The sequence below is a fragment of the Eleutherodactylus coqui genome, chromosome 3, assembly GCF_035609145.1.
Source record: "Eleutherodactylus coqui strain aEleCoq1 chromosome 3, aEleCoq1.hap1, whole genome shotgun sequence".
Classification (NCBI taxonomy): Eukaryota; Metazoa; Chordata; class Amphibia; order Anura; family Eleutherodactylidae; genus Eleutherodactylus; species Eleutherodactylus coqui.
In genome coordinates, this window is record NC_089839.1 from 223,548,176 (window position 1) to 223,576,108 (window position 27,933).

General features: G+C 44.2%; 1 protein-coding gene across 3 annotated transcripts; it reads right to left on the reverse strand.

The window, feature by feature from the left end:
* On the reverse strand, nucleotides 1–26,660 carry LOC136621469 (protein SSUH2 homolog). 3 transcript variants are annotated; one of them, XM_066596975.1, is made up of 14 exons: nucleotides 26,591–26,626; nucleotides 22,440–22,511; nucleotides 12,692–12,759; nucleotides 12,223–12,381; nucleotides 9,326–9,404; nucleotides 8,896–9,025; nucleotides 8,736–8,796; nucleotides 7,572–7,696; nucleotides 7,421–7,483; nucleotides 5,793–5,872; nucleotides 4,606–4,698; nucleotides 4,196–4,301; nucleotides 3,965–4,072; nucleotides 1–2,738 (listed from the first exon to the last, which is right to left on the reverse strand). In XM_066596975.1, exons 3-14 carry the CDS (start codon nucleotides 12,753–12,755, stop codon nucleotides 2,598–2,600), a joined length of 1,209 nt encoding a protein of 402 aa, XP_066453072.1. In that variant the 5' UTR covers nucleotides 12,756–12,759; nucleotides 22,440–22,511; nucleotides 26,591–26,626; the 3' UTR covers nucleotides 1–2,597. The 3 variants fall into 3 exon arrangements, with proteins under 3 accessions (XP_066453072.1, XP_066453071.1, XP_066453073.1); XM_066596974.1 differs by lacking the exon at nucleotides 22,440–22,511 and having other exon boundaries at nucleotides 26,591–26,660; XM_066596976.1 differs by lacking the exons at nucleotides 22,440–22,511; nucleotides 26,591–26,626 and adding an exon at nucleotides 23,193–23,740.
* Between the last annotated feature and the right edge of the window lie 1,273 nt (nucleotides 26,661–27,933).

The window sequence follows — 27,933 nt, forward strand, 5'->3', positions numbered from 1 at the left end:
TTACGTTAAAAATGAACATTTATTGTAACACAGATTTATACAAGTATATAAAACGATCAGCATTTTGTCGTACATAGCGGCGGTGTGGATACCGTAACAGGTAGCGGTGCCATTAGTGACATCCTCAGAGTGAGAACTTAAACCATGAAAAAGAAACAAAAACTGTACAAAATGTAAAAATGATACATAAATCTAATATTTCCAGTCAATCCTATAATAACAGCTATAATACACTTCCTGTATGCATGAGTCCAGAGGATGTTATTCCTTTAACCCCTTCAGGGCTCTTTCACACGAGCGTGACAATTTTTGGTCTGCAGTGTCACGGCCACAGCGCAACGGAAAATCGGTGAACGGGCACACAAATCTGCTGTTTGTGCGCCCGTTCAGAGCCCGGAATGCCGTAGAGTGGGAGGAGACAGTTTAGTTTTGCTAAACTGCCTCCCCCTTTCTGCCCCTCACCGACTCTCGGCAAGGGGAGGAGGTGGGATGGGGCAGGAGTTAGGGTGCTAATGTGCAACTAGCTCCCGCCCAGTCCTGCCCCTCCTATTGCAAACAACCAACATGGAGAGGAGGAGGGATGGGGGTGGGAATCTAGCAGACACGCTGCTAAACTCCCTCCCACCTCCCTTCTCTTCTCCAACAGATCCCATAGGATTCTATGGCAGTGGCCAACGTATTCCAGGCAGCAGATAGTTCCTAAACTATCTTCCTGGCCAGTGTAAAAGCTTTTACGTCAGGGAATACCAATGCATCAGATGGGCAGCGTATATCGTCCGGCCATGAAAGCGCGGCCAGTATATGCTCGTGTGAATGAAGCCTCAAGAACAGACATTTTTTATTTTTTTATTTTCCTTTTTTTGTCCCCGCCTTCCAAGAGCCATAACATTTTTTATTTTTCCATTGACATGGCCGTATGAGAGCTTTTTTGCAGGACTAATTGTATTTTTAATGGTACCAACAAATGTACCGTATAATGTGCAAACAGTTTTTACAAGTTTTTAAATGGGAAGCAATTTGAAAATAATGTAATTGCGCCGTTTTTTGAAAGTATAACTTTTTACAGCATTCACAGTGCAGTAAAAATGACATATGAACTTTGTTCTCTTGGACAGCATAATAACAGTGATAGCTAATTTATAGTTTTTCAATGTTTTTCTATTTTTAAAATGCAAATTTTTTAACTAAACAAAAATTGCTTTCCGCTGTCGTATTCTGAGATCCACAACTTAATTTTTTCGGCAATTTTTTTTGCAGGATGAGCTGTAGTTTTTATTAGTACCTTTCTGGGAAACATACATCTTTTTTGATCACTTTGTATTCAATTTTTTGGGACCAAGAGGGAAAAAAAAAGTTGCAATTCTTGTATTTCCTGCTTTTTTTTTTTTTATGGTCTTCACTAAGCGGGACAAATATTGTGATATTTTGATAGTTTGGACGTTTATGTACGCAGTAATACAAAATATGTGTTTTTTTTAAGTGTTTAGATTACAATCAAACAGAAAAAAGGAGGGTTTTTTGAACTTATAATAACTTAACACATTTTTTTTTAACCGTTTAAAAAAAACAAACACTTTATTACATATTTTTGTACACTTTTATTTAGTCCCAGCAGGGGAATTGAACTTGTGATAATCTGATTGCTTGTATTATATACTGCAATATTTCAGGGCTTGATAGGCATCTACTTGTGACAGCCTTGGGAGCCCTCAGTAGACTCCAGGCCATTTGCACCCCTTGATCATGTTGCATGGGGTATTGATGGGGTGCGAGAAAGGCTTCCCTATTCCTGCTGACTGTTTAGACATGTGCTGAGCTTTGACTGTGGCATCTAAAGAGTTAACTGCCACAATCATAACTCACTCGGATAGCGGCAATTACCGACGTGTGAGACACAGCCGCTAACACCAGATATGGAGGGGACTTGGCTCCTGAGCCCACGCCATACACATTTCATGATCACCCAAGGTAAATTCACTGATGGTAGTTGTGACAGGGTTAAATTAAAGGGTACTTCCAAATCTCAAATTATTATAAATCCTTGAGTCGCCTTACTATATCCAATTTTTGAAATTGTATTCAGACATTTTTTGTGTGCATTTTTGGAAAAGCTGGGTAGCTCAGGGGTTAATACAAAGCCTTCATTCAATGGCAAATCTTAGTTCCATTCTATTCCAAAACATCATGTGACAATCAACAGGGTTCAGATCTGTCCAGTTATGTAATAACAAATCCTCAACCAGTCAGGACTCTAGGAAAGCTGTGACATACTTTGTAGGAGGAATCTCGGATGCCATACTAGTCACACAGCTATCGTATTACGGTACTACTGTAAAAAAAAGCAGCTGAGCAAAAAATGCCACCAGCTTCACAGGAGACAAAACAAGAGATCTACAGGGGCTAAAAGCATAAAATGTGTAATACATAGGACATTCCATACAGTACTATATAGCTATAGCATTCAGGACATCGCAACAACCGGACAGCCTACAGTGGCGTAATCACAGGGGGACGACTACAGCTCATCACTTCGTGATGCTTCATCAGGACTGCATTAAAAACCCACAAAAGCAAAACATAAAAGTTAAAGTCCCCGATCACTGGATGACGCAGCAGCAAGTGGACGGATAATCCTTCGTCTCCACTTTATTCTCCCGTCCGTACACAAAGTAGCTGCAGTTATTACCCTTCCAGCTGTACTCCACCTGACTAAGCGGCAACAACTCTATGGTCTGTCTCTGAGGAAAGAAAAACAGAACATTCTACAATACAGCGAGAACCAATACAGGGGGCAGTATTATAGGAGTTATATTCTTGTACATAGGGGGCAGTATTATAGGAGTTATATTCTTGTACATAGGAGGCAGTATTATAGTAGTTATATTCTTGTACATAGGAGGCAGTATTATAGTAGTTATATTCTTGTACATAGGGGAAAGTATTATGGTAGTTATATTCTTGTACATAGGGGCAGTATTATAGTAGTTATATTCTTGTATATAGGAGGGCAGTATTATAGTAGTTATATTCTTGTACATAGGAGGCAGTATTATAGTAGATATATTCTTGTACATAGGGGGCAGTATTATAGTAGTTATATTCTTGTACATAGAAGCAGTATTATAGTAGTTATATTCTTGTACATAGGGGCGGTATTATATTAGTTATATCCTTTTACATAGGGGCAGTATTATAGTAGTTATATTCTTATACACAGGGAGCAGTATTATAGTAGTTATATTCTTGTACATAGGGGCAGTATTATAGTAGTTATATTCTTGTACATGGGGGCAGTATTATAGTAGTTATATTCTTGTACATAGGAGCAGTATTATAGTAGTTATATTCATGTACATAGGGAGCAGTATTATAGTAGTTATATTCTTGTACATAGGGGGCAGTATTATAGTAGTTATATTCTTGTACATAGGAGTAAGTATTATAGTAGCTATATTCTTGTACATAGGAGGCAGTATTATAGTAGTTATATTCTTGTACATAGGAGGCAGTACTATAGTAGTTATATTCTTGTACATTGGGGGAAGTATTATAGTAGTTATATTCTTTTACATAGGGGGCAGTATTATAGTAGCTATATTCTTGTACATAGGAGTAAGTATTATAGTAGTTATATTCTTGTACATAGGGGGCAGTATTATATTAGTTTTATCCTTGTACATAGGGGGCAGTATTATAGTAGTTATATTCTTGTACAATAGGGGCAGTATTATAGTAGTTATATTCTTGTACATAGAAGCAGTATTATTTTAGTTATATCATTTTACATAGGGAGCAGTATTATAGTAGTTATATTCTTGTACATTATGTTTATTTTTGCACAAATTACACTGACGGGGATGGAAACTAAATGAGATTAAATAAAAGTAGTCTCTGTTTCCCTTATTGAGGGCAATGGTCCATCCATTTCTGACTCCTTTCCTTACTCTCACCACTCAGTATTTACCTGCTTCAGGATACGACATGTGGAGATGAACTTGGAGTAATGCTGCTGGACTGCGGTTTGAGAAGTCTGGTTTATAGACGGCTCAGGAAAATTCATGATAGGAGGCACCTACATAGGACACAAGGACATACAGATGAGTACTGAGTGTTATCATACTGCAAGCATGTCAGTGTGGTGAAACAGAAAGCAGTCCGCTCAGTGCTCACCAAACAGGAGTCCTCCGTTACTCACCAGTAGCTGCTCGTCTGCGTACAACTTCTCTCCAGTCACCTTCTGGAAGAGTTCGGTTGGGAATTCTGAGTGATGATCGGGGATGAACTCATAAAGATTATTCTTCCTACAAACACAATGAAAGTCCATCATGAGCCCAGCGCTGCTTTTGTATCTCTATGCGTCTGTTAAAGGGATAGGGCCCTAATCTCCATTTGTTGTTTAGCTAAATGCAATCTATTGTAACTAGGTAGAATCTGACTGTACAGACAGGTGAATAATCAACTGTCCCCTGTAATCAGCCAGTTTTAGGTCCGGAAAGGTAAGATGATCTATTATAAGTTGCTTCTTTTATAATGCAGCTGCAGTGTTATACACCGCACAGTTTGGGTGTAGTGGCCCTTTAACCTCTGCATACACCATGTCCTCACCATGTCACAGTCAGCTCAATGAAGTTCATCACTTGACCCTTTCCTGCACAGGCAGGACACGTCTGGACATTCGTCTGGTTGCAGGTTTTGCATCTGTAAATTAATATATATGAAGTTAAAGACGTAAAATATAAATATGTAGTAAATAATATGTTGCTGATGTACACTGAGGTGCCAGAAGTCTTGGGATAGCGGTATGTACATGATGATGTTACCTCAAGACGGCTCAGGAGTGCCCTCACCTGAATAAGTTGTGAGGTGTTATCTTGTCAGTGAGGTTAAACACTGGCCAGCGCGCTCATGGCGAGCGACATGAATTATCAGATGAGGCGTGATAGTGGGCACCAGCTATTTACCGTTCCTCGCTTAACAATGTAACCTGTGTACTGAGAGTATGTCATAGCAGGCATTACCACCCACAGTGGGCAGCACAGTGGCCGTCCACCGGTGTTTAAAGGGAATCCGTCATCTACTTTTAGCCCTACAAGCTAAGCTTACAGATTGAATGTAGGTGACCCGCTGAGTCCGGGAATGTAAGTGTTTGGGTGGACGCTCACTGGCGATATTTTCTTTCTTGCGCTGAGAGAGCGCGAGAAAACTCTCACCTCGCAGCAGCGCAAGAAAGACGCCGGTATAGAACCGGCATATCGCTAATGCTTTCAATGGGGCCAGCGGCAGCAGCGCTAGCCCCATTGAAAACATAGGGAGAATGCCGCAGACTTCTGCCACAGTTGTAACAGCTGTGGCAGGAGTTTCCTTCATCCCCTCATACCCAAAAATTATGCCATAAAAAAGTATAACCTGTCTCGCAAAAAATAAGTCCTCGAACACGTATGTAGAGAGAAAAATTATAGAGTTTTGTCTCCAGAAATGCGAAGACGGAAAAAAAAATTTTAAAAATTGGTTGGTCATTAGGGCATAAAATGGGCCCATCACTACGGGGTTAATATAGTTCATGGAGGTAAAGATGAACATGGAGGAGTTCTAGAAACACCAAATTCCATATAAATTGCTATATTTTCTCTGAATGGTAAAAGGATCAAACAGTCTGGAAAACCTGCTATTCTGGGATGCCGAATTCTTAACCGTCCATCAGCTACAGAGTCAGAGATGGTCTCTGGAGCTGGGTGGCTTTGTTGGCAGGTCATAGCCCATCCTGATGCCCTCGCCAGAGATCCACAACATACCCTACAGATCCAGTCCCACTGCAGTTCATGCACTCTTCCCCTGAGCGCTTCCCGGATCCGTTACAGTCGTTACATTTCACCTAAGAGCAAAATACATAAAATATATAACATTATTGTTATCATGTGGCGGTTGCTGGTCCTCCTGGGGCTGCGTTGTGCGGGGTCCCGCAGTCGGGGCGTGTCCCCCCGGCTTGTTGTCTGGCTGCCGGGTGCGCGGGTGCCTGTCCAGCGTGGTGCTGGTGGCGCGCGCGCTCGCACCTGTGAGTGCAGCTGCCGTGCACGAGCTCCCTTTCATTAGGATCTGTTGGGGGTAGGCTGTCTCCCTCTCTCCGCCCCTTGCGGAGGCTTTTGTTTAAAGGTCTGGCAGGGACTTGCAGTCACTGCCAGTTATTGGTTTCCCTCAGTGTGCTAGCTACTCTGCCTCTGTAGATCTCCTGCCTCTATCAGCTTGTCTGCTATAGTTGCTACCATCTGCCAGGTTATTCCATCTGCCTCGGTTCTGATTAGTTTGTTCGTGTTGGTTGCTTTTCATCTGCCTTTTCAGTCAGTATTCCACCCTTTCATCCAGGTACGCCAGTCCTCCCTCTCGGTCCCTAGTGAGAGTAGGGATCGTCACCCAGTTGCCCGCCTGGGGTTAGCCAGAAGTGGAGGCAAGCAGGCAGGGACAGGGGTTGTGGGTGAGATCCAGGGCACCTGGGCTGGCATATCAAGGGTAGTATACCATAACATAATAACTGGCCCTTAAAAATTGCTCAGTGGATTTTTTGCTCTCCAATGGAGGCTATGAGTACCCTCGCAAGTCAGTTGCAGGATTTGGTGGTCGTAATCCAAGACCTGTCCGGTTGTATGGTGGCCGAGGAGCAACGGGAGTTAGTGCATGTTTCTATCGACCCTTCTATTCCTGAGCCCAAGTGTCCTCTTCCTGAGGTGTTTTCAGGGGAGAGGAGCAAGTTTTTTGTTTTTCAGCAGGCATGTAGATTGTTTTTTCGGATCTGCTCCTCCGGCTCAGAATCGCAGAAAGTTGGATTGATTATGTCCTTACTTCGGGGTCCCCCCCAGACATGGGCCTACTCCCTACCTCAGAGTTTGGCTTGCCTGAAGTCAGTTGATTTGCTTTTTCAGGAACTTGGAGGTATTTTTGATGAGCCAGACCGTGCGGGGTCGGCGGCATCTCATCTCATGTCTCTACGTTAGGGACAGCAGTGGGTAGAGGACTATTGCTCTAAATTTAGACAGTATGCAGGTGGGGCGAGTATGGAGGATGTTCAATACTTTGTGGAATCTGTTTCCCTACATCTGAAAGAAGGCGTGATTATCAAACAAGGTGGAACAACCCTTTTATTGAGCAGGGGCTCCTAATGCAGTGATGACTCAGTGTACGTAATACATTATATTTAGTACATTATTTAGTGTCTTTTTCATTTAAATTCTTCCTCTGATTGATACAATGTATCTGATAACATTCTTACATTGTATATGGTCACCTTCCTATTCAATATAGGAAGGGAGTGGGATCTACCATATTGTGGGGGAAATCTTTGCAGGCACCTGGTCACATTGGCTAACAGACAATACAGCAGTGCTCCTCCTGCTGGCAGTTGTAATCATTACAGTACATCCACACTCACCCGACTGTTCCCATTGCATTTTTGGCAGATAATCTTTCCTTTTCCGTTGCACTCTTGGCAGGACTGTAAGACAAGAGGAGGAGATTAGATTACATCCTCTTTACTGGAACAGCTCCATTATTGGTTTCTTTGCTGAGCTGTTAGTAATCACCTTCTTGGAAGTCGTATGAGGAACAGGCAATTTTCGAGTTTCATCATGGAAGAGGGACGGAGGTTTCACTTGGATTTCCCAGGGCTGAGGGGCAGGACCTTTTTCGGGAGAGTCAATGGCATCCCCTGCAAAGGAAAATTATCGCAATTGAGAAAACTGCCAGAAAAAAAGTGACTTGTAGAATCTGATTATGAAAGTGAGTGACAACCAATAAACACTGAACGCCCCCTTTATTAGACCCCACTCTAGTAGTGTGTTGGACTCCTTTGGCTTTTAAAATCACAGCAGTTTGTCGTGGCACAGATTCCACTAGAAAATGTAATCATTCTGCTCGAATATCGGCCCCTGCGGACAGGAAGCTTCTTGTAGTTGCTGCAGATTAGATGGAGGTGCTGACATGTTCTGACCAGCTGACAGGAAGGGGTCATCGATTCATGCTGCTTGTGCCAAATTCTGACCTCCCATCAGCACGGGGCAACAGAAATCTGGATCCATCTGACCAGGAGACGTTTTTCCGCTGCTCAGTGATACAAGTTTTGTGCTCTTTTGCTCCCTGGAGTCTCTCCTTTCTGTTTCTCTTAGACACAATGGTGCTGGAACTGGTCATCTGCTGTTATAGACCATCTGTGCTAAGAAAGGGTGAGTTGTGCGCCAGTTGATCAGAGTTATTCTGGACATCCTCCTCTGACTCCTTTGGATGACAAGTGGTTTCTGTCCACAGGATCCCTTTCGCTGGATGTTTTCCTCGACTCCACCATTCTCAGTATATCCTCCACACCGTTACACTAGAAAACCCCATGTGATTGGCAGTGACATCCTGGCCCGGCTAGTCTAGTACCGATGACCCGGCCTCATTGGAAGTCACTCAGATCTCTGGATTTTCCCATCTAATGTGGACTCACACTGAGACTGATCCATGAGAAACTTGTCACATGATTTTATGCTGCACTCCGGGGTCACGGGGATCATTTTCATACAGGGAAGCACCAATTGTGAGAGAGTCAAGGGGCTCTAATAAAGGGGCAATTTAATGTTGTTCCACGGATATCGTCACCCAACTTTTCCAGACTCCTGAATAGTAGGTTTTGCAACATTATATATAGAATTGAAACTGGGTGACAATCCACACAGAGAAATGTACAATATATCGAATGTATCACTAACCAGTCACAGGTTTAGTCACCCATTCACATGACCGCGACTCTGTGAAGGTTTCCAAGCGATACTAGAGGGGGGAGAAGAAAAAAGTATTACTATATTATTAAGTATTACATAAATTATGTAATAACTCTGCAGCACCAGAAACACAGGGGGCAGCACTGACCCGGTAGGTATTGTACGGCCGGAGCTGAGTAATTTCCATCTCTTCTGCTGGCGATGACCCATAACAGCACTGAGCATTGGCGTAGTCCAGCAAGGCTTGCTTTGCCGTCTCATTATTGATGGATGGAATCCTGCAGACAGATAAAGTTGTCAGAGGGTGCAGCTGTACAAGGCCATCTACATGGGGATTCATATGTTCGTTTGAGCGATAATCATTGCGTGTAAATGGGCCAACTGCCCACCTATGGGGCCCGATGTCACTGCATTTCCTTTATACATGAATATCTGTAAGGGCTTTTACGCACTAGCATTTGCGATTTTTGTGCGATGTGATTTTAACATTAGAAGGTTCCACTGAAAAAAATGCATCGATATCGCAGCATTAAAAAAAAAAAACGCTAGTGGGTAAAAGCCTTAAAGCAGCTGCTTACGTCCAATCCTTGTTTGTAGGATCGGGTACATTGCTGGGTTCTTGTCCAAACGCTGGTGGTGGAGGTAGAAATTTGCCATCTGGAAGTAAAAAGGATGATGTCAGGTCATATACTGGAAAAATTGTCCTTAGCAGCGCTGAAGAGGTTGCAAAGGGTTGGTGAATCCAGGGGGTTAATTAAAAAAAATAAATCTTGTTATTTGTATAGCGCCAACTTATTCTGCAACGCTTTCAGGTAATTTTTTATTACACCTCACCAAGCTGAATACTCATTTTACCAACCATGGAAGGATGGAAGGCTGAGTCAACCTTGAGCCAGCTACCTCAACCAAGCGGGGATTGAACTCACAACCTTCAGGTCATGAGTGAGAGTTTAGGACTGCATTTCTGCTGCCTTAACACTCTGCACCACACAACGCTCTATAAAAGGGGTTGTCCAGGGTGCCAGGTCACATGGTATGGACCTGTTCTGTGTCTGTGACATCAATGCAGGGGGCTGGCTTAGTTATTAATATAAATTGCCCAGCCAGCCCCTGCGATGACGTCACAGATACAGAGAGGGACCACAGCAAGTGACCCATCCTGGAAGTGAACGGACGCTAAGGGCTGTGTAAGGATTTTGCCTCCCTGGACAACCCCTTTAATTTACAGGGTGTACAAGTTATATTAGGAACCCATTCCGTCCCCAGGATGCAAATGTACACCCTAGCTGGGAGTCAGTTGCTAGGAATGGATGTTAACTTACATCCTGCAAGTGGTGCGAGCACCATAACTTAGTTTCTATCTGGTGACAGGTTTCCTTTAACCGTGAATTTCTACCATGGTTTAAGAGGTGGAATTCACGTGGAAAAATCCGCATCAGATTCCACAGTGAGAACTTAACCATGAAAGTCAGCCAGCACTTTAGGGTAGTGACGGCAGGTTCTTCCACGTATTTTACTGTGGGTCCACATGTGGGTTTAGCCCCGTCACTGGGCTAACTCCGTGTGCAGATCTGACAAAATCAGAGGCAAAAATGTCACTTCTTCAAACAGTTGTGCACAGAAATGCATCAGAAATTCCGCACCCCGGATTTTGCCCATTGACAGGGTAAAAGCCATGCGAGGATCTGCTGCCAAATACTCTGCAGAATAGCTGCAGATTTTTGCCACGGTTTTAACCCCTTAGTGACGCAGCCTATTTCAGGCCTACAGATACAACTATATTTTAGGGATTCTTATCTCCATTTTTTTAAAAACATAACTTCTTTATTTTTCCGTCTACATTCCCGTATGAGGGCTTGGTTTTTTTGTTTGTCGAGCTGTAGTTTTTCTTGGCACCATTTTTTGAGTACATATAATCTATTGTATAAGGGCTTATTCACACAAGCATATATCGGACGGATGGCCGATATACACTACTATGATTGGGCTTGGCGTATTGCCATTGTCCGGCTCTCTGAATGGGGAGGAGGCGGGAAGAGGCGGGAGCTAGTGTGCTGAGCTCCTGCCCCCTCTCCGCCCCTAGCCGCTGTTTGCAATGAGAGGAGCAGGGTGGCGCAGAGCTTAGCTCTGTCCTGCCCCTCCCCCTCCCATTGCAAACAGTGGCAAGGGGTGGAGAGGAGAAGAAAAAGGGGGAAGGCGGTTACCAGTCATGCTGCTTAACTCCCTCCCACCTCCCTTCTCCGGCAGCTGTCATTGGCTCCCATAGGAGTCTATGCAGCCGCCGCCGGCGTGAAAGCGCCCAGCAGGGCGATTTTACATTGCGGAAATATGCCCTGTGCACTGATGCATTGTAAGCCAATGCCTCAGAGGGGCAGCGTATATTGGCCGGGCGTGAAAACGTCTATCAATTTTTTTGTAAGGGAGAGAAGAAAACACATGCATTCTGCCATTGATTTTTGGTACAGAATTAACCATGCAGCACAAATGACATGATCCTTTTTTTCTGCGGGTCGGTGCAATAGCGACAGTACCAAAACCTTTTTATTTTTATTCTTTTTTCTTTTGCATCCCTGCTTTCGAGGTTCTATAACAATTTTCCATCAACAGAGTTATCTGAGGGCTTGTTTTTTAAATCCCAAGCTGTAGTTTTTATTGGCACCATTTTGATGTAGATATGGCTTTCTTTATCACTTTTATTGCGTTTCTTGGGAGGCGAAATGAACAAATAAAGGATTTTTGCTATTTTAATTTTAATAGCGTTTTCCATGCAGGATCAAAAGTGTGTTCAGTTTATTGTACGGGTCGTTATGAATGCGACAATACCAAACACGTGGGTTTTTTAATTTTTAAAAGGGTAAAATGCTAAATTTTTTACAATTTTTATTAATTTTTGTACATTGTTTTATTTAGGGGACTTAAACCTGCCATGCTATGATCGCACTGATAATATATTGAAGTACTTCTGTACTGGAAAGCATTATCACTAATCAAAGCGATAACAGGCCGTAGCAGACCTAGCTAGACGTAGCAGAGGCCATTGTCTAGCCTTCGGTTACCATAGCAACTTATTAGCCCTCTGCAATAACATAGCAGAAGGACTGATGATGTCACACAGGGGGCACTTTCGCTCTGTGAAGGGGTTAGCAGCAGGGATCAGTGTTCTACCAATCCCCACTGTTGCAGCAGAAGGCCGTCTGTCAGCCACAGCCAGTGCCTTCGGCGGATGGCATACATTTATGTCCATTTGCGCAAACCCCTTCCCAGTCAGGATGTAAGTTTATGTCCTGGGGTGGGAAAGGGTTAAAGGCTAAATCTGCCAATAAAAAAATCTGTCTCAGATTCCACTGTGCGAACGTACTCTAAATCATTACTGAACCACAACTAGCTGGAGTTCTCAATCACACATTGACCAAATCTCGCTGAGTGGCGAATGCTTTGCGCCCCCCCCACAAGCAGATTAAGTTAAATTACTCACCGTTGCTATCACCAGCCAGCCCTTCATAGCCTGGGATGCCAGTAAATTGAGGATAGGGTGCCACATGAGGGCCGAGGGCATCCGTGGTTACAGTGGGGTAATAGCCTGGTGCCACTGCAGGGTTCATAGCAGGTGGGTAGGGAGGCCCCAGAGGCATCGCTGGATTAAGGTGAGGAAACAAAAAATGTTACAGGGTTCATATTCAATGCCATTAAATACAGCCATCCTGTTATATGTGACTGTAGGATCCTACCATAAAGGGTGTGCACAGTTTTGCAAGCAATTATTTTATTGCTCCACTGTATCCAAAAATTAAAAATTAAACTAATAAAGTGGCCTGAGGCTCTAAGAAAGGGCTGGAGACTTTAATAAAAGAACCAGGGGCTCTTATAAAGGGGTGAGGTGCACATGTAATGATTGTTGTACCTACATAAGGTCACCTTCATCCATGGCAGAGTGAAGCCATTACCTGGGTTCATTGGGTATCCTGGCTGGAAGGGGGGTGCAGATGGTCCATAATTCGGGACGTCCATGCTTCTGATGAAATAAAAATAATCTGTATCAGAAAATAAATCATATTCCCAAGAATGATGAGAAATGGAGTTAGCAGTTAACGTATTAACAACATGACATCACCTGGAGTCGGACACGTTGGTGTTTTTCTTAACAGCTCTTGTTAATTAAGTTAGGCAGATCTGCGCTGGAACCTCCGTTCGGAAATTTCATTGCTAATCCGGCACAAATTACTGAAATAGCGCTGCATGTAGGACTGTCTGCTCCTGTAAAAGGCTGGGTGGCTGAGTGGAAACCAAACAGACCCCCAATGGGGTCTGCTCGGTGCTGTCCAGTCCCGTCACAAGACAGATCCATTTGGCCACAGGGATTCGCTTTTCTTGCTCCTTAAACGAAGCAAGAAAATGGAACCCCTGATGCAGATGTGAAGGCTCTCCCCGGGTGATGATGTCATGTTGTTCTTAATAAAGTCAATGAAAAAGACAACCAGCGCACAGAGGAGACAGGGAAAATGTAAGAGCTGCTCCCCCACTGACCGGCATGACGGTGCTGCAGGTAAGTGATACAATATCTCCTAAGTGTTCCTCTTTTTGACCTAAGTCCTTCTGTCGCTCTTTGGTCCTTAAATGTCCCTCTTTTTGACCTTGGAAATAGATTTGCATTAACCCCTTAAAGGAAGTCTATCATTTTTTGTGCTATAAACTGAATTGGTATTAGTGTATCTTGACGCCACCAGGAAGTCAGGAAAACGCGAGAGTATGGTAGCAGAAGTGAGTCAGCAGAGAGGAAGAGGAGAGGGCGGGTGGTAAGAAGAGAAACGGCGACAAGAAAGGAGCCAGCAAGTACTAGTCAGGTGCATTCAGAGACCTGTGGGAATCGGAACGGCTGCACTTTATTTTTAGTAAGTCTAGTGGTTAGGTACACGGGGAACGCACAGTACTTAGTATCGCCGCAGCAGAAAATCCTCCTTGAGGATGAGATAAGTAGGGACATTCTCAGTGACCTGGTGAAGGTACATTCTCTAGAGTTTGAGAGGTTGGGTGAGCCTGGGGCGGCCTGTCTTTGGAGGAGTTTTTGCTTTGGGGCTCCCTAGCCTGGACTCTTCCTGCTGGGGGGCTGGGTTCTTTCACCCTAGCTTTTTGTTTTGTTTTTAAGATAAAAGTTGTATAAAGGGCTTACGGGATGCAAACCAGAGTTGGTGGGCTGGAGGTATTGGCCATATTTTTGTCATTTCCTTTATGTATTTAGGCTGTGGGATATTATGTAATATATGTTTTTCGTGGGTGGTTACTATTATTATACTATGTGGTGTGGGAGTATAATTAAAAAATAATAAATAAAATATTGTATTTTATTGCACTTGTATGTTTACAAGTATGATTGGTAGATTGGTAGGTGTTGACAGTGAACCAGGGGATGTTTTTTATGCGTTTTTTTCCCCCTTTTTCAGTAGGTTGGAGTATGCAGCATTATGGGATAGGTGTTTCTGTATTTTTAGATATATATTTTGTATTTGGTGTAAATTATGTTGTATAGATAGGACATGTGTGATTGCAGATGTGGCCGGACTGGTTTTCTTTCTCCTCTTGTTTCTGTTTTGTAAATATGTATATATGCTTTTTAGCAATTGTATTTTGGCATTTCTTCTGTTTTTTTGTTATCTTTTGTTATTATCCTCGTTACGTTTTTTACTTTAATAATAAAAAGATTCTCTGTGTTATCTGTGGTGTTACATAGGACTGCAAGTCACATCTACTAGATTATCTGTCCTCAGAGTTATCACTGTGTTATCTGAGTTGTTACATGGGACAGTTGTGGAACTACAACTGCAAGTATCCCCAACAGCGGTCAGCCTGGCACCCCATATCAGTTCTCTTGGATTCCACATGGAAAAGCTGTTTCTGCGGTTGCAGCTCGTTAATTGCTGGACATACAGACAAATCGGTAACAGCGAGGACAGGTGTCATCCATCATCAGTACTTGTATGTTGTATACGGTTTCTAAGAGCGGTCATACACACGCTATAAATACATAACCTTTACACAAGAGTCGATCGGATTACTCCAGTCCTAATGGCGCGGTCTTCAGCCCTGTCAAGTTTGGCTCAGCTGCTCTACTGGACCTGAGCATCAATGGAACTGTGCAGCTCTGTGTACCAATGACAATCACAGGTTCCTTGCCATCCCCCATCGTATTCCTTTATGTCGCTGTTCATCTATTGAGCCTTATGGTTCATGAATGGAATGCCAGAGCTACAGTGAAGACTGACACACAGGCACAACAGTAAGAAAATGCTCACATGTAGATTCCTTCAGGATTTCGGAGTGTGCATGTGAGCGGAGATTCTCTGTGTCTGTAAAATGAATATACCATGGAGTACAAGATCCCATGCAGCACAAGCTCACACTGGAGCTAATCTGCACATGAACCGTGACGATCCAATGCAGGAATTCAGGTTTCTGCTGAAGATTCCTGCAGTACATCATCTTTAACAACAACAAGATTGGAGAATGTCGATGGGCTAGCATGGCAGCCTGGAACCTACTGAAGGCTCCCAGAGTTGACACACATAGATGCCTACCAAGCCCTTCCGGAGACAGCATCAAAAACTGCTATATACTGCAATACTGAAGAATTACAGTACACAGTACAAGCGAACAAATAATTGCAAGTTCTTTTTAACAGAAAAAAATATAAAATATTAAAAGTTTAAAACCCTGCATTTCTCCGCATAAAAGATCAAAAGAACTAAAAAAAACATATTTGGAATTGCTGTGTATGTACAAGTCTGAAATATGAAAAAATAACACAATATTTATCCCGTAAGGTGAAGGCTGTAAAAAAGAATTAATGGAAAACCAGAATTGCTATTTTCTTTTCTAGAAATCCCAAAATTTGAATAAAAGGTGATTTAAAAAATTATTTCCCATTGATACCAATAAATACTATAGCTCATCCTGCAAAAAAAGAGTCCTCACACAGCCCAATCCCCGAAAAATGTATAAAACGTATGGGGCTCAGAATGTGGTGTCGGAAAGCAGGTAACATGTATCAGTGTGGAGTCTGGGATGTTACAATGTATCAGTGCAGGTAACATGTATCAGTGTGGAGTCCGGGATGTTACAGTGTATCAGTGCAGGTAACATGTATCAGTGTGGAGTCCGGAATGTTACAATGTATCAGTGCAGGTAACATGTATCAGTGGGGAGTCCGGGATGTTACAATGTATCAGTGCAGGTAACATGTATCAGTGGGGAGTCCGGGATGTTACAATGTATCAGTGCAGGTAACATGTATCAGTGTGGAGTCCGGAATGTTACAATGTATCAGTGCAGGTAACATGTATCAGTGTGAAGTCCAGGATGTTACAATGTATCAGTGCAGGTAACATGTATCAGTGTGGAGTCCGGGATGTTACAATGTATCAGTGCAGGTAACATGTATCAGTGTGGAGTCCGGGATGTTACAATGTATCAGTGCAGGTAACATGTATCAGTGTGGAGTCCGGGATGTTACAATGTATCAGTGCAGGTAACATGTATCAGTGTGGAGTCTAGGATGTTACAATGTATCAGTGCAGCTAACATGTATCAGTGTGGAGTCTGCGATGTTACAATGTATCAGTGCAGGTAACATGTATCAGTGTGGAGTCCGGGATGTTGCAATGTATCAGTGCAGGTAACATGTATCAGTGTGGAGTCCAGGATGTTACAATGTATCAGTGCAGGTAACATGTATCAGTGTGGAGTCTGGGATGTTACAATGTATCAGTGCAGGTAACATGTATCAGTGTGGAGTCCGGGATGTTACAAGGTATCAGTGCAGGTAACCTGTATCAGTGTGGAGTCCGGGATGTTACAAGGTATCAGTGCAGGTAACCTGTATCAGTGTGGAGTCCGGGATGTTACAATGTATCAGTCTGGAGTCCAGGATGTTACAATGTATCAGTGCAGGTAACATGTATCAGTGTGGAGTCCGGAATGTTACAATGTATCAGTGCAGGTAACATGTATCAGTGTGAAGTCCAGGATGTTACAATGTATCAGTGCAGGTAACATGTATCAGTGTGGAGTCCAGGATGTTACAATGTATCAGTGCAGGTAACATGTATCAGTGTGGAGTCCGGGATGTTACAATGTATCAGTGCAGGTAACATGTATCAGTGTGGAGTCCGGGATGTTACAATGTATCAGTGCAGGTAACATGTATCAGTGTGGAGTCCGGGATGTTACAATGTATCAGTGCAGGTAACATGTATCAGTGTGGAGTCCAGGATGTTACAATGTATCACTGCAGGTAACATGTATCAGTGTGGAGTCCAGGATGTTACAATGTATCAGTGCAGGTAACATGTATCAGTGTGGAGTCCGGGATGTTACAATGTATCAGTGCAGGTAACATGTATCAGTGTGGAGTCCGGGATGTTACAATGTATCAGTGCAGGTAACATGTATCGGTGTGGAGTCCGGGATGTTACAATGTATCAGTGCAGGTAACATGTATCGGTGTGGAGTCCGGGATGTTACAATGTATCAGTGCAGGTAACATGTATCAGTGTGGAGTCCGGGATTTTACAATGTATCAGTGCAGGTAACATGTATCAGTGTGGAGTCCAGGATGTTACAATGTATCAGTGCAGGTAACATGTATCGGTGTGGAGTCCGGGATGTTACAATGTATCAGTGCAGGTAACATGTATCAGTGTGGAGTCCAGGATGTTACAATGTATCAGTGCAGGTAACATGTATCAGTGTGGAGTCCGGGATGTTACAATGTATCAGTGCAGGTAACATGTATCAGTGTGGAGTCCAGGATGTTACAATGTATCAGTGCAGGTAACATGTATCAGTGTGGAGTCCGGGATGTTACAATGTATCAGTGCAGGTAACATGTATCAGTGTGGAGTCCAGGATGTTACAAGGTATCAGTGCAGGTAACATGTATCAGTATGGAGTCCGGGATGTTACAATGTATCAGTGCAGGTAACATGTATCAGTGTGGAGTCCAGGATGTTACAATGTATCAGTGCAGGTAACATGTATCAGTGTGGAGTCCGGGATGTTACAATGTATCAGTGCAGGTAACATGTATCAGTGTGGAGTCCGGGATGTTACAAGGTATCAGTGCAGGTAACATGTATCAGTATGGAGTCCGGGATGTTACAAGGTATCAGTGCAGGTAACCTGTATCAGTGTGGAGTCCGGGATGTTACAAGGTATCAGTGCAGGTAACCTGTATCAGTGTGGAGTCCGGGATGTTACAAGGTATCAGTGCAGGTAACCTGTATCAGTGTGGAGTCCGGGATGTTACAATGTATCAGTCTGGAGTCCAGGATGTTACAATGTATCAGTGCAGGTAACATGTATCAGTGTGGAGTCCGGAATGTTACAATGTATCAGTGCAGGTAACATGTATCAGTGTGAAGTCCAGGATGTTACAATGTATCAGTGCAGGTAACATGTATCAGTGTGGAGTCCAGGATGTTACAATGTATCAGTGCAGGTAACATGTATCAGTGTGGAGTCCGGGATGTTACAATGTATCAGTGCAGGTAACATGTATCAGTGTGGAGTCCGGGATGTTACAATGTATCAGTGCAGGTAACATGTATCAGTGTGGAGTCCGGAATGTTACAATGTATCAGTGCAGGTAACATGTATCAGTGTGGAGTCCAGGATGTTACAATGTATCACTGCAGGTAACATGTATCAGTGTGGAGTCCAGGATGTTACAATGTATCAGTGCAGGTAACATGTATCAGTGTGGAGTCCGGGATGTTACAATGTATCAGTGCAGGTAACATGTATCAGTGTGGAGTCCGGGATGTTACAATGTATCAATGCAGGTAACATGTATCGGTGTGGAGTCCGGGATGTTACAATGTATCAGTGCAGGTAACATGTATCGGTGTGGAGTCCGGGATGTTACAATGTATCAGTGCAGGTAACATGTATCAGTGTGGAGTCCGGGATGTTACAATGTATCAGTGCAGGTAACATGTATCAGTGTGGAGTCCAGGATGTTACAATGTATCAGTGCAGGTAACATGTATCAGTGTGGAGTCCGGGATGTTACAATGTATCAGTGCAGGTAACATGTATCAGTCTGGAGTCCGAGATGTTACAATGTATCAGTGCAGGTAACATGTATCAGTCTGGAGTGTACAAGATTCTAGAAGGATGGATACAATGTACCACACAGTCAGCCTCTCACTATATAGCAATGAGGCCACATTTACATAGGACTGGATGGCCCTTTTAAATAATAAACACATTTTTAATCATTCCAGGTGAGATAGCAAGCCAATCGAATCGTTCATCAAATAACCGGTGTGTAGCCATTAGGCCTCGTTCACACAGGTGACACGTTACTACAATGCTACAAATCGCATGTATGTGAAGCCCATGCTTTCCTATGGGTTACTTCCCACATGCGATATTTTGTAGCACACGACAACACAACACAAAAACCTTGCGGGTCCGGCGATATGCACGTGAATCGTGAGGTTTTGTAGCCCATGTTTCCCTATGGAGCCTTCCTCTCTGTTGCATCGCATGAAAATGTGGTTTTCGTGTGGTGCGCTGCAACTTTGACAGTAGGAAATCCTACATGTCCTGTCATGTGGTTTATGTATCCTATAGGTATGAGTGCCTGAGAGCAAGGTGTGGTCTTTTATCATCTTCTTCGGTTGGAGTGGAGTGCCGGCCACATGGGGGTACCTTCAACCCTCATGTAGTGAAGTGATGGAAGAAGAGGAGAGGTATCCTGAGGTCTTCCATGCCAGGAGCCACCTCCAGAAAATGAGTGAAGTGAGGAGTCCGTCATGCAGAGCTATCTTCAAGTATTCAGTGAGTGTGTGTGGAGTGTTCCTGCCCCCATCCTACTGCAGGAGAGTTCCCCTTCCGGGAGCAGTACCTTACAGATAACGTGGCCTGTAGGACTGACATCATAATGTGTCTCCTCCCTGACCTCACCTACTCTTTCTTTCCTGCACTGGTGTGTAAAGCTGTACTTTACAAAGCCTCACGTAAAGTTCACTGGTCATTGCCCGTTTCCAGCGACCGAGTTATCAAAGTTTCAACTGTGTGTATGGACTCTCTTCATTTAACGGCCGGGTACAAGCTACAGTGAGAAGGAACGGTGGTGTCACGTGTGACAAATCTAAAGGCTATCACACGTATACAGGTAACTGCTGTCCCAGCGTTGCTTGGAAGAGGCTTAGCGGTACTTCGGCCAAGGTCCTGTGCGCCCCTCTGGGGAGGAGTCTGGTAGAGCCACTGTGACAACTGCCAACTCCACCCCACCAGCTCCTCAGTGTGGGCCTCGTGTCTAGGTGGCCGCTGGGACGTTGCAAGTGTACTTGCATTCTCAATAGGGAATAAGGCTCTATTCACATCTGTGCTAGGGGCTCCGTTTTACTCAAAAAAGAAGAAATATGGGCTCACCTCACCAGCAGTATCTTTCAGTATTGCAGGAAGATCTGGAATTCAAACAGGAGCTCCGTCCTCAAGTAGCCGACGGCAAACGGCCAGAATCCATATGAACAAAAAATAGAGATAGAGGGGACCTGCTACCGTTAAATAAATTCCATTCTTTATTGAATAAAAAAAAGCATACAGCTCACAGGTTCGCGCTGAACGTGTTTCGGCTAAGGTAGCCTTTGTCAACAGCTCCGTTTTACTGCTTCCTATGGATACATCTCATGATGGAACCAAAACTGTGCCGAAGGGACCCTACTGACTATAATGGGGTCTGATTGGTTCCTGCACCTATCCAGCATTTTTCTCGGGTGAAAAAGTCCTGCATGCACAACTTTTTTTCTGACATTGCATGCGCTGGCGGATCTGAACAGAGCCTCCAACGTAGAGGTGAATAGAATTTAAGCTGCTACCATGTAATCTATAGATGTAAGCAGAAGCAGTTGGAGGACCCGTGGTCCCCCGTCCAGACCATGCAGCTCCTCCAGTCAGTAAAGGAGAGTAGTCTTGGGAGGATAATGTTTCTATAGAACTCAGGTAGGGCCAGAAGTGTTCGACATGTATCTCCTGAGAGTATGTGGTACCTGACACAGGTGTCGCAGCAGCATGAGAGAAGCAAGCAGTGAAGACAGAGGAGCCTGTCCAGAGAGAAGAGGAGGACCAGTAAAGGAGTTGGCGTCCTCGATGTTGTTCAGCATATCGAACACCACCCGGCATTATGAACAATTTCCAGCATCTCTGTGGTAACCAGCTAAAGCCACCATTAGCAGAGGAGGAAAGAGCCCAGGAAAGATGAGTGGTCTAGCACAGCTCCGCAGAAGCCCTTGATGCTCTGATTAGTTGCAGGAACCGGAGGATAAGAAGCTATATTATACCAGTTTAGTTTCTCTAATATATAACCTGCTGCACCCCGCTTCTCCTTCTACTTTTGCCAAAACTAATCTAACAGATATAGAGACTGTTCCACTTTCCGTACCTACCAAGTAGTGCTTGCCAGCATTGTAGAGACTATCTGAATCCTTGAATTGATAACAACTCTATTGGGCATCGGTCAGCAGCTTGTGGGGGGGCACCAAGCGGACGTAGGCTGGGGGTGATTGCCCCTCTTAGGTCCACCCGGCCAGACCATCTTCCTCCATGTGGCAGAATCTTGTGGAAGTACATGACTCATCCTCCTCCTGGCTCTGACTCGCCCCCTCTGATGTTCCCAAGCCCATCAGTGCCCCACAACACTATCACTTAGTTCTGCTACTGTATATATGTACTGAGCATGGTTCTGGCACTATAGTTATGTTATGAACTCTGTTTAGGTATTGCATTTATGTAATGAGCTTGGTTCTGGTTTTGTGTTTATGTTATGAGCTTGGTTCTGTAGATGTATTTATGTACTGCGCTTTGTTCTGGTGCTGTATTTGTGTTATTTGCTTGGTTCTGTGGCTGTATTAATGAGCTTGTTTATGCGATACAGCACAAACTTTGCTGAGATTCGGGCGGCTAGACGTATAACGAAACAAATGCAGAAAAACAGCTCCTTAACTCCTTGGCTGGGATCTCGGGTGTTGTAGAGGGAGGCCGGCTATCGGTAACAGCCGTCTCCCACAGTGGAATGGCGCGGGATCAGTTTCTGATCTCGTGCCATCCACATGACATAAGGTTACCTCCTGTTGCGTTTAGTACCACGCTGCCATGACGCAACCTTACGTCCTGTGGCATTAAGAGGTTAAGGACCAAGTGTGGTAAATATACAGTGTTTGGTCCTGGGCTTTAATCCTAGCCAATTGCAGAAGTATAGTGCGGGATTAAAGCCTCTACTGCAATCAAGCAGGAGTAGGTCAGGTCCTCAGCTGTCAAACACAGACGAGGATCCAGAAGATTCTTTCAATGCTATATAGCGCTCAATGAGCTCTATGTACTAAAGAGTGAAAGTGGAACTATTACTTGCATTATGTGACCCAGCGATCACGTGACCGCCAAGTGCCCCTGTTACAGCAGAGCTGCAGGGTCCTAGCATACTTTGATCAGCTCTGTCAGAGACCAATGGTCACTACAGAGGGATGTTTTACCCTGGGGCTCCTATGGATGCTCCAGCTCCAGTGCAAAAGTATGACATTTAAAAAACAAACAAACAAACAATGTAATCAACCCCCAGAGGTTTTATATGATGTTATTGGGGACATAAATGATAAAAAAAATACAAAGAAAAAAAGAGAAAAAAGTGTTGCTCACCCCTGCACTCCTCACGGCATTCAGTTTCAGACACAACAGGACTTTCTCACTTATGCAGCTCCCCCGCCCACTCTTCAGCAGACATTCATGTATGCAACAATCCAAAAAGAGGAAGAAACTTGCTGTGATGAAAAATCCTTGACTTTATTCATTATGTGCCCAACATATCAGTATTATAGAAGTATCATACTGATATGTTGGGCACATATCCTTCTGTGTGCTGTACTTCTACAATATACTAATGTTCAAAATAAGCTATACATTTAAAAAACTCTTTTTTTAACTTTTACCCACAATAAAACTAAAAAAGAAAAAAAAAATCAGTGAAAAAAAAAAGATAAAAAATAGCTCTGTATGTCACAGGGGAAAAAAAACGCCTCAAAATAGTTCTGGTAGCTGAAGAAAAAAATAGGACAGTAAAACTACCACATGGGTAAAATCCCCCAAAAGTGTCTTGTCCCTTATGACCAAAATACCCTGGTAGGGGTTAAAAAGGGATCCTTCTGTATTTCAAAATGTATAAAAATTTACATAAAAAAACAAACACAATTCTCATGCGCTTGGAGGCGATAACACCCCTTGTTCACTGTATGAAGAACATAACGACCTCAGAGTACATCTATACAACAGCTGACCAATCGGACATATCCGGGGGGTGTATACAAGCAGAACCGCCAGCAAAAAACTGTACAGATGTGTACAATGTATGTGGACAACAGAATACAAGGATGTTACAAACAGGCAATACTGTACCAATAGATGTATAAGAAGTCACTTTTATAATTCATCCCTGACTCATATCGGGTTCCCAGCTTTAAGATCCAAGAGGCTTCTGTGTTGCGTACGCTCCTCCTCCGGCCTCCTCCTCCCGGCAGCTTTCTGATGTTCTCAATACCCATAAATTTAAAGGTGGCAGTCGTACCTCTATGAAGCTCGATATGGTGTCTGGCTGCTCCTATGTGCTTTTATTAACTTGTTCAATACCCAATATTTGTTCCACAATCTTTGTTCTCAACTTCTTAACTGGGCAACCCACATAAATGAAACTGCCCTCCGTGTAAACTATGTTCTACACTGCATGCGGGCCCCACAGGTAAATGGTGGAACTAACTGACTTGTCGGATGTATGAAATATGTGTTTTCTAGCTGAACTTACATGCACTGCATCGACTTCTACCGCAGCCAAAAAAACCTTTAAATGTCAGCCAGGTTTGTCGATTTTTTGCAGAATGGTATTCACTTGGAGGCAGGAGGTTTTACAATAAGAGTACATCGGGGCAGCCAGACAGTTTGTTGAGGTGCATGCATGACTGCCACCTTTAAATTAATGGATATTGTGCACATCAGAAAACCATCATTAAAGTGACTTCTAGTACATCTATTAGTATAGTATTGCCTGCTTGTAACATCCGTGTATTCTGTGGTCCGAATGAAAAAAAGGTTTGGTACAGTGTTAGCCAGTAGAGCAATGTGTGATTGTTCTCAGTAAGGCCCCCTGTCCACGGGCGTTGCGGTATCTCGCAGCAGATCTCCACCGTGGGAGCCACCGCCCGGGAGCAGGAGTCGGCAGGCGGATCTCCGCTGTCAGCCTATCTGACAGATAGGCTGACCGCGGAGAATCGTGGCAATTCACAGCATGCTGCGAAGTGCCGGCCGCGAGCAGAGGATCGCAATGATTCTCCGCTCGTGGACAGGGGGCGGCGCTTTCCATAGCATCACTATGGAAAGCGTGCATTGCGTTCCCTGCGGCCGGATTATCGCTGCGAGGAATGCAATTCAATAACGCCCGTGGACAGGCAGCCTTAGAGAAGCCAAGTAATCTTGTAGATATGATACCTTTTAATGGCTAACAAAAATACACGATGTTATAGCAAGCTTTCGGGGATATCTCGCCCCCTTCGTCAGGCTAATGAATGAAACTAGTTTGGATGGCACATAATTGTAACATACAGATGCAGAGGGGAGGAGAATACACTCCTCTTCATCTAAATAAATGTTCATTTAATATCCCCGAAAGCTCGCTGTAACATCATGTATTTTTGTTAGCCATTAAAAGGTATCATATCTACAAGATCACTTGGTTTCTCTCACTGAGAACAATCCCACATTTCTGTTGTCCATATACATTGTAGACATTTGTACAGTTTTTAGCGGGCAGTTATGCTTATATACACCTCCCGGATGTGTCTGATTGGTCAGCTGTTGTTTAAATCTACTGTGAAGTCATCATGCTCTTCATGTAGTGAACAAGGGCATTTCTGCCCCAAAATGCGTTTGTGTGGGAATTGTATTTGCACTGACCTGTTTATGTAATTTTTTATACATAAAGAATCCCATCCCTGCAGTGACCCGCGGCTCACCTCAATGCATTGTCGCAGCGGAATGTGCGCCGTGCCCCTACAGTAACCCATGGCTCACCTCCTCCAGCGTCTTCACTCTGCTCTGCGATGTGCCAGCTGGCGCACAGCCGCACATGCGCAGAGCGGAGCTGGCTTGTCAGCAGTGACGTTTCTGTGCTGGCCTCTGCGAGGCTCACACAAATAGTACATGCCGCGATTTGTTTACTACGCGGGTTTTTACGCGGTCAAATCGCAGCTGTCTGAATAGGATTGCATGAATCAATGGCAGCGTGCACGGGCGGAAATTCTGCGGGAAATCTCGCCGTGGAATTTTCACCTGTGTGCATTCACCCATAGCTGTAAAAAAATTCTGGTGTGGAATTCCGGAACAGCATATTACACAACACTGGTGCGGAATATTCTGTCCCGCTAAAAAGGAACCCATATAACTATTTTGACTGCTACCTCTGCACCACCTATAGCTCTACCAACTGCTACCTCTGCACCCCTATAACTATACTGACTGCTACCTCTACACCCCCTATAACTATACTGACTGCTACCTCTGTACCTCCTATAGCTCTACCAACTGCTACCTCTGCACCCTTATATCTCTACCAACTGCTACCTCTGCACCCCTATAACTATACTGACTGTTACCTCTACACCCCCAATAACTATACTGACTGCTACCTCTACACCCCCTATAACTATACCGACTGCTACCTCTGCACCCCTATAACTATACTGACTGCTACCTCTACACCCCCTATAACTATACTGACTGCTACCTCTGCACCACCTATAGCTCTACCAACTGCTACCTCTGCACCCTTATATCTCTACCAACTGCTACCTCTGCACCCTTATATCTCTACCAACTGCTACCTCTGCACCCCTATAACTATACTGACTGTTACCTCTACACCCCCAATAACTATACTGACTGCTACCTCTACACCCCCTATAACTATACCGACTGCTACCTCTGCACCCCTATAACTATACTGACTGCTACCTCTACACCCCCTATAACTATACCGACTGCTACCTCTGCACCCCTTTAACTATACTGACTGCTACCTCTACACTCCCTATAGCTATACCGAATGCTACCTCTACACCCCTTTTGGCTCTACCGATTGTTATCTATACAGCCCCTATGATTATATCGAGTGCTAAATCTACACCCCCTATAGCTCTACCAACTGTTACCTCTGCACCCCTTATAGCAGCTAGTCCTATAAATTCACTGTACTAGGATACGCCACCACCTGCAGGTTTGATCCCCTTGCTTCATAGACAAGAAATCCCTGCATGCACCCCTGGCATAATGTTCTCCCTCGCCAGTGTTACAACAGCTGCAGTGGCGCCCCCCGCCCCCCCCCCCCCCCCCCCTATACTGTAACATGACATCATACAGAACATTTCAGTTGGACATAATCAGCAGTGTCCTAAAACTGACCCCCATGTGCACAAACACATCAACCCGAAACGCTGAAGAGCCATAGATATTGTGGATGTTTACAGAATCGTGGACCTCGCCCACTGCTGCCGGACTACAACTACCAGTAGGACTTGAGGTTTAAGGGATTAACTAAAAGTTAAAAGCAAATGTAAAACCCCGAAGAAGAATGAAAATGACTCAAGAAAAGGAAAAGAGCCCGATCATAACTCCGATGTAGCAGAGCTGAAGGGCTCCTTTTGTGCACCATAATAACTCTCTGAATTCAGCTAGGGCGACGCCTGCAGTCCCATGTAAAACCACTGATAGTCCAGGAGGATGTCACCCTGCATCTGTATGTACAGTACCTTGACAGTGTCCAGACCCTCTGTACTGGGAGAGGCTTCCCTCTCTGGCTGCTCTCTCCAGCGTGGGGTGGGTCCCTGCTGGGGGCTGGGAGGTGGGATATAAAGGGCTGGGATGGGCTCCTCTGGGATATCACACTGTGTATACAGAATGTGCGCAGCAAACACTGGATCATGTCTGCGCTGTAACAGAGTCCAAGGCCAACTCTGTGCAAACGTGCTGCCATACTCTGTGCAGAGACGCCATACAGAGCTCACATACATCCCCAACACAGCATGTATAATACCCGTATGGAGCACAAACCTTCCAACAGTAGGGGCTCATTCACACGGGCCGGAGAATATTTTGTCTCGTGCGCATAACACAGAGAATAGAACACATTGATTTTTTTTTTGCGCCCGTTGTTTTCGTGGGCGCAAAAAAATAGGACTTGCTCAATCTTGTGTATGTTTACGCACCAAAGAACCCCATAGAGATCTATGGGAGGGGCGCAAACACACTCATCTGCCTGCGCGGGTATGCGCTAAATTCAGCGCATACCTGCGATCACCAACATCGCGTTAGGCTAATTAGCTATTTAAATCAGAGCGAGGCGATTCCCCCCACCTGTGTGAACGAGTGGTACGCTCAGAGTTTGCGTAGACACGAGCACAAAATACACTTGTTTACTGCAAAAAATTGCGCAGGAACAAGTGTATTGAGTAACAGGCTCATCTGTCAAAAAAATACCCAGTAGGACTCATTGTTTTAGGCTTCACGCGGTCGTATTTGGGTGTGAATTTGTACGCGTAATACGCAGTGAATAAAAACCATTGATTTCAATGAATTCATTCTTTTGTGTGCATTTTGTGTGCGCATTTCCACCACGCGAAAAAAATAGAACATGCTCTATCTTTCTGCATATTTGCAAATATTCCCATAAAAGTCAATAGGGGTTGCGCTAATATGTGCACAATACTGAAGGGGATGCGTGAAACACTGCGTAATTCGAATGGGAAATAAGGAAGATGGAACAATACACCTGCAGCGCCACCTATTGGATGGCACCATTCCTGCAAATCAATGTCCGACCCTTCATACAGGTCTTTATAAGGGTGGTTTCAGACGGGCGAGTAAGTCGTGCGATTTTCACCTATGGCGGTTGTCAGTCAAAAAGCAGATTATGGGGGGCGTGGCCTAACTGAGCACCAAGATGGCAGCTTAATCTTGGAGCTCCGGAAACCTTCTCCCACTAAAGCGACTAAAAGCTATAGAAGAAGCATTTTTTCACCCTACGATAACCCACAGGTCCCCTTCTACCAACTAAGTTACCGGTGCAGATCTGCGGGACAGCTGGCCAGACGCC

Excerpts from the sequence above, each read along its gene's own strand:
- LOC136621469 (XM_066596974.1), bottom strand. The coding sequence starts at position 12,755 with ATGGACGTCCCGAATTATGGACCATCTGCACCCCCCTTCCAGCCAGGA. Across the intron at positions 7,697-8,735 it reads GGTGACTAAACCTGTGACTG|GGGATGCCATTGACTCTCCC; the intron begins GTTAGTGATACA and ends TTTCCTTTGCAG. Across the intron at positions 5,873-7,420 it reads AATGCAATGGGAACAGTCGG|GTGAAATGTAACGACTGTAA; the intron begins GTGAGTGTGGAT and ends TTTTGCTCTTAG.